The sequence below is a fragment of the Chiloscyllium punctatum genome, chromosome 2 (assembly GCF_047496795.1).
Source record: "Chiloscyllium punctatum isolate Juve2018m chromosome 2, sChiPun1.3, whole genome shotgun sequence".
In the NCBI taxonomy this organism is placed as follows: Eukaryota; Metazoa; Chordata; class Chondrichthyes; order Orectolobiformes; family Hemiscylliidae; genus Chiloscyllium; species Chiloscyllium punctatum.
In genome coordinates, this window is record NC_092740.1 from 78,746,374 (window position 1) to 78,760,534 (window position 14,161).

At 41.6% G+C, this 14,161-nt stretch overlaps 1 protein-coding gene and 1 long non-coding RNA gene across 2 annotated transcripts in view; one reads left to right on the plus strand and one right to left on the minus strand.

The window, feature by feature from the left end:
* LOC140485950 (protein-lysine 6-oxidase) overlaps nt 1-1,621 on the minus strand; it is a 26,162-nt gene extending 24,541 nt beyond the window's left edge. Inside the window, exon 1 of the mRNA XM_072584394.1 lies at nt 61-1,621. Within this exon, the coding sequence (XP_072440495.1) occupies nt 61-808 (748 nt within the window). The 5' untranslated portion in view covers nt 809-1,621. The remainder of the gene's footprint in view (nt 1-60) is intronic.
* LOC140485976 (uncharacterized) lies at nt 643-12,653 on the plus strand. Its single transcript, XR_011962490.1, has 3 exons — nt 643-751; nt 8,159-9,099; nt 10,962-12,653. It is a non-coding gene; the product is annotated as an uncharacterized lncRNA (long non-coding RNA).
* Nucleotides 12,654-14,161: the final 1,508 nt, after the last annotated feature.

Here is a 14,161-nt window from a genome sequence, read left to right on the forward strand (position 1 = left end):
CAAAACCTTCGATGCTCTACTCTCTAAGAAAAGCAGTTGTAGTTTTGTGCATCAGCTTACCATGCTGGAAATATCTGGTGCCGTACCCAGGTCTACGGGGGCGAACTCTGGGTCTCTCGTATGTGTCGTAGTAATTGTAGTAGGGGTTGTCATCGGTTCTCTTGTAGGGATTGTAAGGGTCATCCCCGACCATGACATCCGCATTGGCAGTCCCGGGAAGGCTCTGGCTTGACCTGTTCTGGCCAGTTGCAGGTGTCTCCCTGATACTATCCTGGTCGGTAGAAGCTGGAGTGACCCTAGCCCCTTGGCCGGTCACTCCGCTGGATCGAGCCCCAGGCTGACTCCGGGGGCCGGATGGTCTCCGGTCGCCGCGGCTTGAGTCTCGCGACGGGTGAGTGGCGCCGGACAAGCGGGACTGGGATCGGGATAAGGACGAGTCCCCGCGTTGTCGGACTGCGCGGGCGCCGGAGGTGTTTCGCGAGGACTGCGCTCTGGAAGATGTGGGTGCCCTCCTGGCATTGCTGTCTCTGCCGCTGCCCACCGTGCTGTTGGTGTCACTGTCACTCAGTAAGAAGAGGCGGTTGCTCCCGCTGGAGCCCTGGGGCGGCTGATACTCGGAGCCCAGGCTCAACAAACTATAAACGCGTCCGTTGTTTCTCCACTGAATCCGTTGGCGCCAAAGAGCGCCCGCAGAGCTGTCCTGTTCTTGCTGCTGCTGTTGCTGCTGCTGTCCATCGATCTCTCCAACCAGGCAAGTCAAGTAAAGACCAAAAAGTTTCAGTAAATACATTAATGTTTGATAATTCATCTTTTAAGTCAAACGAGGAAAAATTGTAACTTCCCAGAAGATTCTTTTTTGTTAAAAGAAGTCTATATTTCCATCAAATATATTTTAAATGTAAAAGTTAGTGTGATTCTTTAAAACATTATATATATATGTGCACACACACACACACAAAAGATACCAGAGATTATTCAAAATCTGGCTTGCCAAAAGCTGCAGCTGTATAGAGTGCCTCACATTTTCTTGGTACTGTCTGGAGTGGAGAAGGAGGAAGGGATTTTAAAGTTGCTGGCACATTAGCAAAGTTACACAACCTGCTCCCAGGCTACTCGCTATTTGTTCACGTAATGCCTAGGAACGTGCAGTTTGACAGTTCCTCTCGTTCCCTTCCTCCACTCCAGCCGACACGAAGGAATTTCATGGCCCCAGACAACCATCCGTTTTGTGACTCGCCAACTAACCGGTGGGTTGTGCCAAAGTATGCACAAGAAAAAAAAATTAGATCATCAGGAGGAACAGCATGCCGATCCAGGCAAAACTTAATAACACATGGCGCGGAGGTTTGAGGGAGTTAAAGGGGTGCCTGAGGGCGGCTGTGCCTGAGATTTGATCACTGCATGTGCCATGTTCTGTAACTCTGCCATCAGAAAACAGAACCCCAGCCAGAGAAAATTAAAGTCGGAAAACAGTATGTGATCGTCTTGTGGTTTATGTGCCTTAACGTTAACGCAAACCCCGTTTTACTCAGTTTTGTGGGTGGGGATATGTTCTGTTCGAGATTTAATCTCTCTGTGCACAACTCCCCTTAGGCTTGAATTTATTTCATTCTATTAATTTCACTCTAATCGTGGATTCCAAATCCACAAATCAATGCAAAACTTTTTTAATTCCATGTATTTTAAAGATTCTTGATACCTATAAATACAGCCCCAAACAGATTTTCAAAGTGATTGGATCTATAGTAGTTTTTGATCTCGAGAATTCATGACGGGTCTCATCCAAATGAATTTTAGCACACCTCAGTTTGAAGTCATATCTGATTCACCTCAATTCTTCAAATTCCACAGAGCTATGCATAACTGCAAGACCTTTAAGAAAGAAAATCAATCAGATCTATAAATTGTTTTCATAAATTCTTATGTTTGGAAAAAAAAACATCTGTTGCCTTTCGGTGGTATTTGCTGTTTTCAGACGTGGACGCCTGTGACGAAATTATCCAAATGTTCCCCATTTTTAGAATTTACATGTTTTTGAAGGGAGTGCCCGCTCTCTACAGAAACAGCAAATGATCAGTTACAAAATGTGGAATATAATTGGTTACTGTTTATGTCTGAAACTACACTGTAAATAGCACAGGACAAATCTGGAAAATGCCACACGGGTCAATATTTGTGTCTTCACTTTTGATTTGAATACAGTACTGTAATTCAGATTTTAAAAGCGCCAAAATAATCGTTATGGAAGTCATAAAGCGAAGTTAAGGAAACCAGTGCGGTCTCATGTGTGGAAATTCATGGCAAAGATGTGTTTGATTAAAGATGACTCAAATAGTTTCTCGTGGCACCCGGTATTTTCAGAATGATGTCTATATTTTCATATAAGAATGATGCTTAGAGACAATACACTTGCAATTCAACGAAAAGGTATCATTTGGTTTTATCAAATTTTTTCAGGATAAAACTTAACATCAAACATATTTACAATCATTAAACTGCTATTGAAAGGTACCTTCGAAACTAAAGTCTCGAATATGTGTCCCGCTATAAAAAAATAATTTAGATGGACAAGTTCAAGGAAGTTCGAGACGGGTTATTAACATCTCTTAATTGCTTACCGCGATTCCCTCAAACTTTGTGGTAAAATAAACTCTGTTCGAGAAAAATCACGAACATCCCTAAAGCTGTGTTCAACTCCTAACTTTGAACCACTATTCATCCAAAACCACCCCGCTGATCACTACAATACAGTAAGTCTTGCTCGTTTTAAAGTAGACTGAAATTACATGAAATAGCTTTCTAAAATTATTTATCACCGATTGAAGTAGAAACGTGAACCAGTTCCAGCCAGTACCTTGCCTCAGGTTTCCCCAATCTCACCCTCTCTGACACACTCTCTGTTAGCTCCGTTTGCGCCCCACAGCGTCTAATTCCTGTAATTACTTTGCTGCTGACATTTTACAGCCGCCGCATCTGTTGACACGGCTCCAAAAATTGTACTTTCTTTTAAACCTTTCGTTTGTAATTGTGAAATCTAACGTGACATGTTTATCACAGCACAAACAACTGCCAGAGTTTATTATATATCAATTTTCAAAAGAAAAAAACCCATTTGTAACGCTTCAGTAAACACAAAAGATAAACATGAGAGCAAATATGAAGCGAGATTATTCTTCTCGGAATTTCTTCTAACGATAGTGCACACAAAGGAATTGTGGTATTTTGGCAGATAAACGATCCGAATCAGTCAGAAGGATTTGTACAGTCCGGAAACATTTGGAAATTCGTAGTGTTGAGTGATTTGCAAATTTATTTGATGGCAAATGTATAGTTCTTTATGAGAGGTTGCGGAGTTGCTTTGTAAAACAAAACAGTTCTAGTAATATTTAATTACTTTGCTGTTGTTTAAGAGCCGCTCAGCAGCAACTAGTAATTTTAACGCTTTTTAAAATACATTGGTTCTGAGATTTCATTGCTGTTTAGTGTATGCCATCTAGTGTCGGCTGAGAGGCACATCGCTCTTTCCCAGGTTATAGACGGAAATAAATCCCACAGGACTGATTCATTAATGTTTCGACTTTATGAGAGAATGCGTGTTATTGATTCCTGGTGTCTGTCAGGGACTTCTCCTAACAAGCTTGGAGCAATGTGTTTAATGCATTCTTCAGCTAAAACCAGTCCATGCAAGTTATTAAAAACCGAAAGAACTGTGGATGCTGTAGATCAGAAACAAAAACAGAATTTTCTGGGAAAGCTCAGCCGACCTGGCGGTATCTGTGCAGAGAAATCAGAGTTAACGTTTCGGGTCTGGTGGCCCTTCCTCAGAAGTTATTACTTTCATCACACTAACCTCAGGAACCTAAGGTAGAGGGGTGGGAGAAGGCCATTCAGTCCGTCCATCCGGCCCTGCCATTCGACTGGATGGTAGCAGATCTTCTACTTCAATGCAATTTTTCCTCATAACTCCCCAATATCCCTTGACGTGTTAAGTATGTAAAACAAAATGAAAGGGAGACACTGGCCTAATATTGTTATAGCTGGACTATCAATCCAGAGATCCAGCTAATATTCTGGGGACCTGAGTTCAAATCATGCCATGGTAGATGGTGAATTTGAATCCATAGAAAGCTACAATTAAGAGTCCAATGATCCATGATTGTCCAAAAAAAAAATCTGGTTTACTAATGTCCCTTAGTGAAGGAAATTTGCCATCCTCACCTGGTCTGGCCTACATGTGACTCCAGACCCACAGCAATGTGGTTAACTCTTAACTGCCCTCTGGGTAATTAGGGATGGGTGAGAGATGCTAGCCTAGCCAGTGATGCCCTCATCTCATGAATGAATAAAAAATTCAGTTTTAAAAATACAGCATTTTAGGATAGAGATTTTCAGAGATTCAACTCTGAGAAAAGAAATTCTTCCTCATCTCAGTCTTACATGGTTTATTCTTATTCTGAGACTGGCTCCCCAATTCTGGATGAAAGTGAAGACTGCAGATGCTGGAGATCAGAGCTGAAAATGTGTTGCTGGAAAAGCGCAGCAGGTCAGGCAGCATCCAAGGAGCAGGAGAATCGACGTTTCGGGCATGAGCCATTCTTCAGGAATGAGGAAAGTGTGCCAAGCAGGCTAAGATAAAAGGTAGGGAGGAGGGACTTGGGGGATGAGCGTTGGAAATGCGATAGGTGGAAGGAGGTTAAGGTGAGGGTGATAAGGTGAGGGTGATAGCCCGATTACCCTCACCTTATCACCCTCACCTTAACCTCCTTCCACCTATCGCATTTCCAACGCTCATCCCCCAAGTCCCTCCTCCCTACCTTTTATCTTAGCCTGCTTGGCACACTTTCCTCATTCCTGAAGAAGGGCTCATGCCCGAAACGTCAATTCTTCTGTTCCTTGGATGCTGCCTGACCTGCTGCGCTTTTCCAGCAACACATTTTCATCCCTAATTCTGGACGTCTAGCCAGAGAATCAACATTTGTGCATCCACCCTGTTAATCTCTGCAAGAATTTGTGTTCGAATTAGATCACCTCCTGTACAAACACCAGAGAATGCAGACCTAGTCTATTCACTATTTCCTCACAGGACATTCCTTCCATCCCAGGAATTAGTTTGGTGAACAGTTCATTATACTTCCTCTTGGCGAGTATATCTTTGTTTAGATAGGGAGGATGGTCCACCTTGGCCTTTTCCATTGCTTCCCAGCATTACAGATACCAGTCTTTTAGCCAATTCAATTCACTCCATGTGATAGCAAAAAAAAGTGAGAGGTACTGGATGCTGCAAAGGCTATGGGTCCTGCCAACATTCCGGCAATAATACTGAAGACTTGTGCTCTGGAACTTGCCGCACCCCTAGCCAAGCTGTTCCAATACAGTTATAACATTGACATTGACCCAATAATGTGGAAAATTGCTTAGCTATGTCCAGTACCTAAAAGACAGGAAAAGTCCAACCCAGCCAATTACCACCATATCAGTTTACTCTCGATCATCAGTAAAGTGGTGGAAAGTGTCATTAACAGTGCTATCAAGCAGCACCTGCTCAGCAATAACCTGCTCAGTGTCGCCCAGTGTGTTTTCTACTCGGGCTACTCAACTCCTGACCTCATTACAGCCTTGGTTCAAACATAAACAAAACAGATGAATTCCTGAATTGGGTTGAGAATGATAGTCTTTCACATCAAGGTCACAGTTGACTGAGTGTGGCATCAAGGAGCTGTATAAATGGAATCAGTGGGTATCAGGGGTAAAATCTTTAGTGGTTGGAGTCATACCTGGCACATCGGAGGTTCTGTTTGTTGGAACTCAGTTTCAGGGCATTTCTGCAGGAGTTCTTAAGGAACTCAGTTGCTTCATCAATGACCTTCCCTTCATCATAAAGTCAGAAGTGGAGATGTTTGCCGATGATTGCACCATTCGTGACACCTCAGGTATTGAAGTGTTCAAAGGTAACAAGATCTGGACAGTTCCCAGGCTTGGGCTGATAAGTGGCAAGTAACACTCATGCCACATAAATGCCAGGCAGTGACTATTTTCAATAGGAATCAAACTAATTACTGTCCCTTGACATTCGATGGTATTAACACATTGAATCTCCCACTATCAACATCCTTGGGGTTACCATTGACCATAAACTCAGCTGGACTCATTACAAAAACACAATGGCTACAAGAGCAGGGCAGAGGCTAGGAATACTGAACCTCCTGACTCCCCAAAGCTTGTCCATATCTCCAAGGCACAAGTCAGGAATGTGATGGAATACTCCCTACTTCTCCGAGTGAGTGCAGCTCCAACAACACTCAAGAAGCTTTACATCATTCAGGGCAAAGCAGCCACCTTGATTGGTACCACATCGACAAACATCCATTCCCTCCAACACTGACACTCAGGAGAAAGTGAGGACTGCAGATGCTGGAGATCAGAACTGAAAAATGTGTTGCTGGAAAAGCGCAGCAGGTCAGGCAGCATCCAAGGAGCAGGAGAATCGACGTTTCTGGCATAAGCCCTTCTTCAGGAATTCCTGAAGAAGGGCTTATGCCCAAAACGTCAATTCTCCTGCTCCTTGGATGCTGCCTGACCTGCTGCGCTTTTCCAGCAACACATTTTTCAACACTGACACTCAGCCAAGCAGTGTGTACTATCTACAAGATTCACTGCAGAAATTCACTCGAGATCCTTAAACAACATCTTCCAAATCTGCGACCTCTTTTATCTAAATTGCCAAGGGCAGCAGATGGATGGCTCCACTACCACTTGCAAGTTCCCTTCCAAGCCACTCACCATCCTTATTGAAAATATATCACTGTTTCTTCACTGTTGCTGGATCAAAATCATGGAATTCCCTCCGTAAGGGCATTGTGGATAAATCTACAGCATGTGGACTACAGGCTGTCAAGAAGGCAGCTCACCACTACCTTCTCAAGGGCAACTAGGAACAGGTAATAAATGCTGGCCAACCAGCATTGCTGCCATCCCACAAGTGAATAGCAGATAGTACTCCCAGGTGAGTTCCTGCCAAGGCTCTATATAATTACTGTGAGACACCTTTGTTCCTGTAATACATTTTTAGTAAAGACCAACATACAATTTGCCATCGTAATTGTTGTTTGCTGTACCTGCGCGTTAACTTTCCATGACTCATGAAGAAAGGACACCCTCAAGTTCAACACTCATCATTTAATAAATACTCTTTGGACTGAAGCTTACCAGAAATCAGCTAAGTGTTAATTTTGGTGAGTTTCATGAAGGGTTTTTACTATTTGACCTCGACAGATTTTGCATGCTATCATCGAATCACCCCTCATATATTTATGCACTCCACCCCAATGGCACCCTGCTCACTGTATTCTCCCATTTGCAGTAGGTGCAAGTACTCACCACTTGCAGGATATCCTGGGATTCTAGCATAGTGCCATTGTACACCAGGCCAAGAGCTCAAAGTCCAAAGCTGTGCAGCATGATTCATATTATATTCCTGGACAGGATAGACTGGGAAAAATTTGCACCCTGCTTTATGGACAGGGACTTGGAGGTACAAGAGGGTAAGGTGGTGCACAGGAGGGCTGTCCGCCTCCTAGGGGACTGGAAAAGGAGGCTATGACACCAAACCCTGCCAGTCTGGCTCGAGGTTGCCACCCAGTCAATGCCATGTCCGCAGTCTGGAGAAATGCCCAGCAATGCAGGCAAGAGGTCAGTTACCTTCTCTGCTTCACCAAGGTAAGTACCATCATCATCTTTCTGCTTCCACACTCATTGCATGCGACATCTTACACACATATTCTCTCGTTCTTTCTACTGAGACAGTTCACCACTTTTTCCCACCCCCTGGACCAGTACTGACAGTTGTGTCATCCACTTTCATCTCACTGAATCCCTCCATTTGTCTCATTCTAGGACAAAACACTCCATAATAGGGCTGAAAATGCTAAATTGGGTGGTGGTGTAGCCGAGGTTCAGCTCCTCAACCCCTATGACGAGAAGATTCTGGTACTAGATGGGGAGGACTGTCAGTACTCATGTTGTGATGTCCCAGCAACCAAGAAAGAAGAATTGTCCATTGCTACATTACTCTCCCATTGCCAGCACGGTGAATGTACTCTTAAACTAACCTGAACATCTGGCCCTTGTTCATGACACATTCTCTCTCTGTCTTCTGCAGGTAAAAAATGGCATCTACACAGTCTCAGCATCCAAGAAACACCCCCACTCCACCTCTGAAGAATAAGCCACAGACTCCTTAGAGGAAACACTGGCAAAACTGCCGCTGCACCCTCCACCGACTCAAATATTGACACCCTGGTGGGTATTTTAACTGGAGTATCTGCTGGTGAGGAAAAAATGCTGCAGGTCACTGATACTCAGAAGACTGACAGAGACCAGACACCTGCTAAGTCCCAGGTAGCTGAGGACCCTATGATGTTGATGATTAAAAATATCATAGAAATACACAGGAGATACAGGAGCAGCTGGCAGGTGTGTGCACGCATTGAGCAAATTGACAATGCTTTCAATATTGGACCAATGGTGTTGGCAGTATGTTGCCTTAGGCATGTGAACATCTGGCTGCCTCCATTGATGGGTTAATGACTGCCATGGACAGTGAGGCCCAGCACTGTCACAGTCTGCTAGCTCAACACATGGATTTGCCTGCTATCACTCCAGCCATTGGTACTCAGCATCAATGACAAGGCAACAGGGAGACAAGGGGCTTTCCTTACTCTCGGTGCACCTTCTGCACAAGGAGGCAATCAGTGGCAATATACACCCAACAAATGAGGAACCACATGTAGGTATCCCAGAACTCTCCACCCAGTCGTCTCCAAATGTCTCCAGGTCTTCACTTCGACCCTGCCTGTCACCCTCAGCCCTGAGGTGGATGCATTTGCCTTTGGGCAGGACATATTTGGTATGTTTGGGTCCTCTAACTAAAAACTCTCCTGAGTGGCCTGGCCAAAACTTCAAAGCCCACAGACTCCATCATTAAACAAGCCTCCTACACTCCAGCTGCAGGTCCTAAGATTACATTAAGGGTAGTGACAGGGAAAGATAAAAGAAGAAGACCATCTGAGGGCACAAAGTTGGAATGAGTGACATTTCATTGTAAGTATATTCACACATTTGTAAACATGTGTTCACTTTTGTTTCACTCAGGACATGTCTTTCTAACTGCAATTCAATATTGAAGTTACACAGGCATGCTATTCTTAGCACTACCCTCAGTTTTATGGTCCAAGGTGTGAAATGGGCAGTGCGTGCAGGCTATAGAAACTTGGAAGGTGCTTACTACTTTGGCATCTAATGTTAATCTTTCATTGACTGTGCTTCACAACCATTAGTGAAATTGATTCCCAATGCTAAATAATGTAGTCATGAGTACATTGGGTCAGGATTTATAGTCCACACAGTAGTAATTGTCCAAGGTTCATACAACACATAGTGCTTGCAGGTCTCTTATACCTGTACTATATAAATGTTGTAATTCTGTTACCCTTTGAAGGCACTCTCATTGCTCAAATGTGAAGCCCTCTCCATTACAGAATAAAACACTTACGTTGCCCATTCCAAATGCCTTTTTGGCTTACTATAAGCCATAATCCTAGAGACCCCAACTACAGAGTTTCTCCCAATCTGCACTCTCTGTTTCTCCTTAATATCCTGAATACTTTCATCAAATCACCCCAAACATTCTAAATTCCAGATAATACTTTTCTAATTTGTTCAATCTGTTCTCATTAATTGATCCTTGAAGTTCTGTGAAGATCCTTGAATCTATGCTGCATTCCCACCAAGCCAAAATTATTATTCCTAAAATTTGGTACCCGTAACTGCTCACAGTACTCTGGGTGTGGTCTAATCAGGTTTTACATTGCTGATGCATGACTTCTTTTTGTTTTATGTTCCTCATTCATGAGTAGATTTCAATAAGGAGAAATATTAATAGTTACACCAGTGCTTTACAAACTTACTTCCACTTTGAACCCATTTAAAGTTTTGAAAACTGTTACGTTCCTAGATGAATGATTGTGAAGGAAGCGTTGGAGGAGAATGCTTATGAGAACTGTTTAATGGGAGTCAGCTGTTGCTACCTCAGAACTTGCATGCTAACTTGGGGTCTCAACACCAATTATAGGAAGGCCAGAGTTAAATATTGCTCATGATTCTCTATGGACAGATGCTCAAAATAAGTATCAACATCAAATAATTGTAACTGTTTGGAAATTTCATGCTGAACCTCAGATAAATCCAACTTTATTTCTTTTGAATATTGTGTCTGTACGTCTGTAACTAAATCTCAATAGCTACATGTCAAGGCATGTTTAAAGCTGGTTGAAAGCTTATTGTTACATATTAGAGTTTCTGTCAGCATCTTACAAAGTTCTATATTAGGAGTTGCTCCTGAAAATAACCCAAAATCATATTCTTACGAGTTCACTCACTATTAATGTTGTTTGGGGCTATAACAATGGCATCCCTTATGAAGTAAATCAGTTGTTCCTGCCTTTTTGTGTGAGAAGACTTTTTTAAAAATTATATTTGGTTTGCGGAAACATTAACTTAGGAGCATAATTGCCTGCTGTCTATTTCTTACATAGCTCTTATCACCCAATGAGGCCTAGAGAAGAAAAGACTTGTCTGGCTAAATATTTCACTGGTCCACTGAAGATGGGAGCTAGCTCAGAAAGGTGCAGAAGTTATATTATTTAATGAGAAGAGAATCTAAGAACTATAGAGGAAGGAAAATAGCAAAAATAGGGAACTATAACAAATATGTTTTGGACAAATCCCAAGCAGTATAAGAACATGGGTGAACCATTTTGCCCATGAATCTGTTTCACCATTTAGTAAGATTGTGGCTAATTCGTATATTAACATGATTATCCAGTCTTAGTAATGTATTCTTTTAGCCAAATGAGTCAATCAACTGATCATGCTTATACGATAGTTTTTTTTTCTCTAAACAGGTCCCTTTCTGGATGGCACCAACCCCAAAGTTCAACAACAGAGTTTAAAGTCTGTTTTCAGCTGCCAACTGTCCTTATTCCTCTTCAATCCTGCCATGTTTCCCTCAATTTTCCAATCTTTAACAATAAATCTGAATTATCAGAGTGAATAATCCTGATCTGCCCGTAGCTACTCCATGTTGTAACGTGGAAGTCCTACACTATCTCATGCTACAGGCAGGATACACCAGGAGAAGTCATGTTTAATAAAAAACTGAACAAACTATGGATACTGTTAATCACAAATAAAAACTGAAATGGCTGCAAGAACTCAGCAAATCTGGCAGCATTTGTGAAGACAAATCAGAGTTAGCATTTTGGGTCCAGTGACACTTCCTCAGAACAGGGAAGTCATGTTTACAGACATTGTCAAAACACTCTTTAAACACATGTCACAAAGTAAAATATGTATGCTATGTTGGTCAGGTTTACTGCTGACAGATGCATTGTTAATAATTAGGGTACTTGACTGGAGGTGTAGATTGCATGAATATTTACCACAAATCTGTTAGAATTCTTTGAGGTAATAAGCAAATTAAACAAAGGCGAGCCAGTGGACGTGATCTATTCAGATTTCCAGAAACAATATTCCAGCTGTAGGGCTGAAGACCACTGCTCCAAGACCAACTGTGCTTCTCGCTGAACTGTTTCAATACAGCTAACAATACAGCTAACATGTTGACAGCTACCTGGCAAAATGGAAAGTTGACAGGTATGTATAGTTCATAAAATGATGGAAGGTGTCATCAATCGTGCTATCAAACAGCATTTGCCAACGACCCCTCAGCTTCTGACCTCATTAAAGCCTTGCTCAACATATGGACAAAGAATTGAGCTTATGAGGATGATGAAAGTAACTGTACTTGACTGATTATGGAATCAAGGAGGCCCAGTAAAATTAAAGTAAATGGGAATCGGAGCAAAATTCTCCACTAGTTGGAGGTTCACCAAGCAAGAAGGAAAATTGGTGGGATTGTTGAAGGCTGTTGGGGTTATAGAGTGCAGAACTAGAAGATATAGGTTTAGAGTGAAAGGGAAAAGATATAAAAGGGACAACTTTTTCTCACAGAGGGTGGTGCATGTATGGAATGAGCTCCCAGAGAAAGTGGTGGAAGCTGATATGATTACAGTATTTAAAAGGCATCTGGATGGGAATATGAATAGGAAGGGTTTAGAGGGATATGGGCCAAGTGCTGGCAAATGGGACTAGATTAGGTTAGGATATCTGGTCAGCATAGACAAGTTGGACCGAAGATAGGTTTTTTTACGAAAAAAGGACAAGGGCAGCAAGCATGTGAGATTCCATTTTCTCCAAAATCTCCTCTAAGTCACAATACTTGCTGACTTGGAAAAATATTGATATTTTTAAGAGAAGTATTAAAGGAATGTTTCTGCTTTAAAAATCTGTACATTGGAAATTAAAGTAAAAAAAACTCTCTTATGTCATTTCTTTTACTATGGAATATCACAAAGCTTTTTGACCTACATATTAAACTCAAGCTGCTAAAGGGAAAGTTTTAGAATGCACCTGATCAGCGACAACACAATGCCTCCTTCTAAGGTATGAAACCATCCTTCCTGCCTCAACAGACATTGAAGTGGAATCCACTCAAATTGGTCCATTGAAGCAGTTGAAAAGTTGATTGCGTCAGTTAAAAGACCATGAATGAATCTAGTTCCAGACTATGGAGTAATCAACCTTCACAGTTAGAAAGACTATTCACCAGTCTAGAATAGGGGTTTTTACAAGCTAAAACAAACTGTACGGTTACTTTAGGGAGCAGAATCCAAGGACCAGGCGCCAAAGAAGATGTGCTTATCAAATGCTGTTCCATTGTCAGAAAGACACTTGCTAACTTGGGAAAATATTGATGTTGTTTTATCATCATAAATTTGTATTTTTAGAACTTCCTAACTAACTGTCAGAACACCTTCACGAGACAGACCGCAGTGTTTCAATAAGGCAGCTCACCAACTTCGGAACAGCAATTAGGGGTTGGCAATAAATTACACCAATATCCTATGAATGAAATTATTACATGATGAATTTATTTTAAAATTTGTAAGGAGGTCTTACGAGTCTTTTAAGGAACTATCAACCAAAAAGAAAAGATTTATTAAAATGTGGTAAATGCATCATTGATGATGATTGACTGCCTTATGATGCTTTAATGTGGGCCAGACAGATCCTCAGTGATGAGCGAGTAACATATATGCCAGAGGCTAAGATCGAAGTGTGAATTGTTTTCATGCAAACATAGAACACTGGGAAAAGTTCAGCAGCCTTAAATACTGTCATATTTCTTTGAAAAGTTAAACTTCTGCTTGGCAAAAAAGGACTTCCTGAGTGCAGAGCTGCATTTAACTGCTGGCTTCTGAGGAGGTTGCCTCTTCAATTCAGAAACTATCACTTGTTTAATCATTTTGAGCATAGCCTGTCTCTACACCATTGCAATCTTCTATGATAGTTTTCAAAAGTATCATACAAATAAAACAGCAAACTGTTCACTTGAACAATAAGATAAGTTCATTTATACTTAGTATTGCATCTCTTGGACTCCACTTTCCCAGTACATTTTACAAACAGTGCAGAGTTACTAATAATAATTTAAATGAAATAAATGGTCCATTTTGTCTACACGCAATGCTAACATAGCCGATAATCTTCTCTGTATTTGAATGTCTCCCTTATAAATGTGATTTGCAGATGGCTATTGAACATGTAGAAGTTGCTAATCACATCATTGCAAAGTTTTGAAAAGAATTACTAAACATTTGAAGACATAGGTATGCAAAAATATGAAAAATGTAACAGGTAAAGATTAGTTGTTACACTGAACCTGTCCTATACCGTATTATCATTCCGCCGACCAGTCCCACCCATTTGCAACAAAGTGTCTTCAGAGAACCCAAAATCTTCCGCCAATTTGCAAAAATCCTCTGGAAAAAGAATGCCTCTCTGATTTGAAAGATGATCAAACAAGTGTTTCCAATATCCCAAATGAAAGCAAATACTGTGTATGCTGGAAATCGGAAGAAGAGTCATATCGACCTTGAAAGATCACCCTGCTTTTGTCTCTACAGATGCTGCCAGACTTGATGAGTTTCTCCAGCATTGTCTATGATTGCTTCCAATATCCCTTCCATTTGAGATTGTAGTG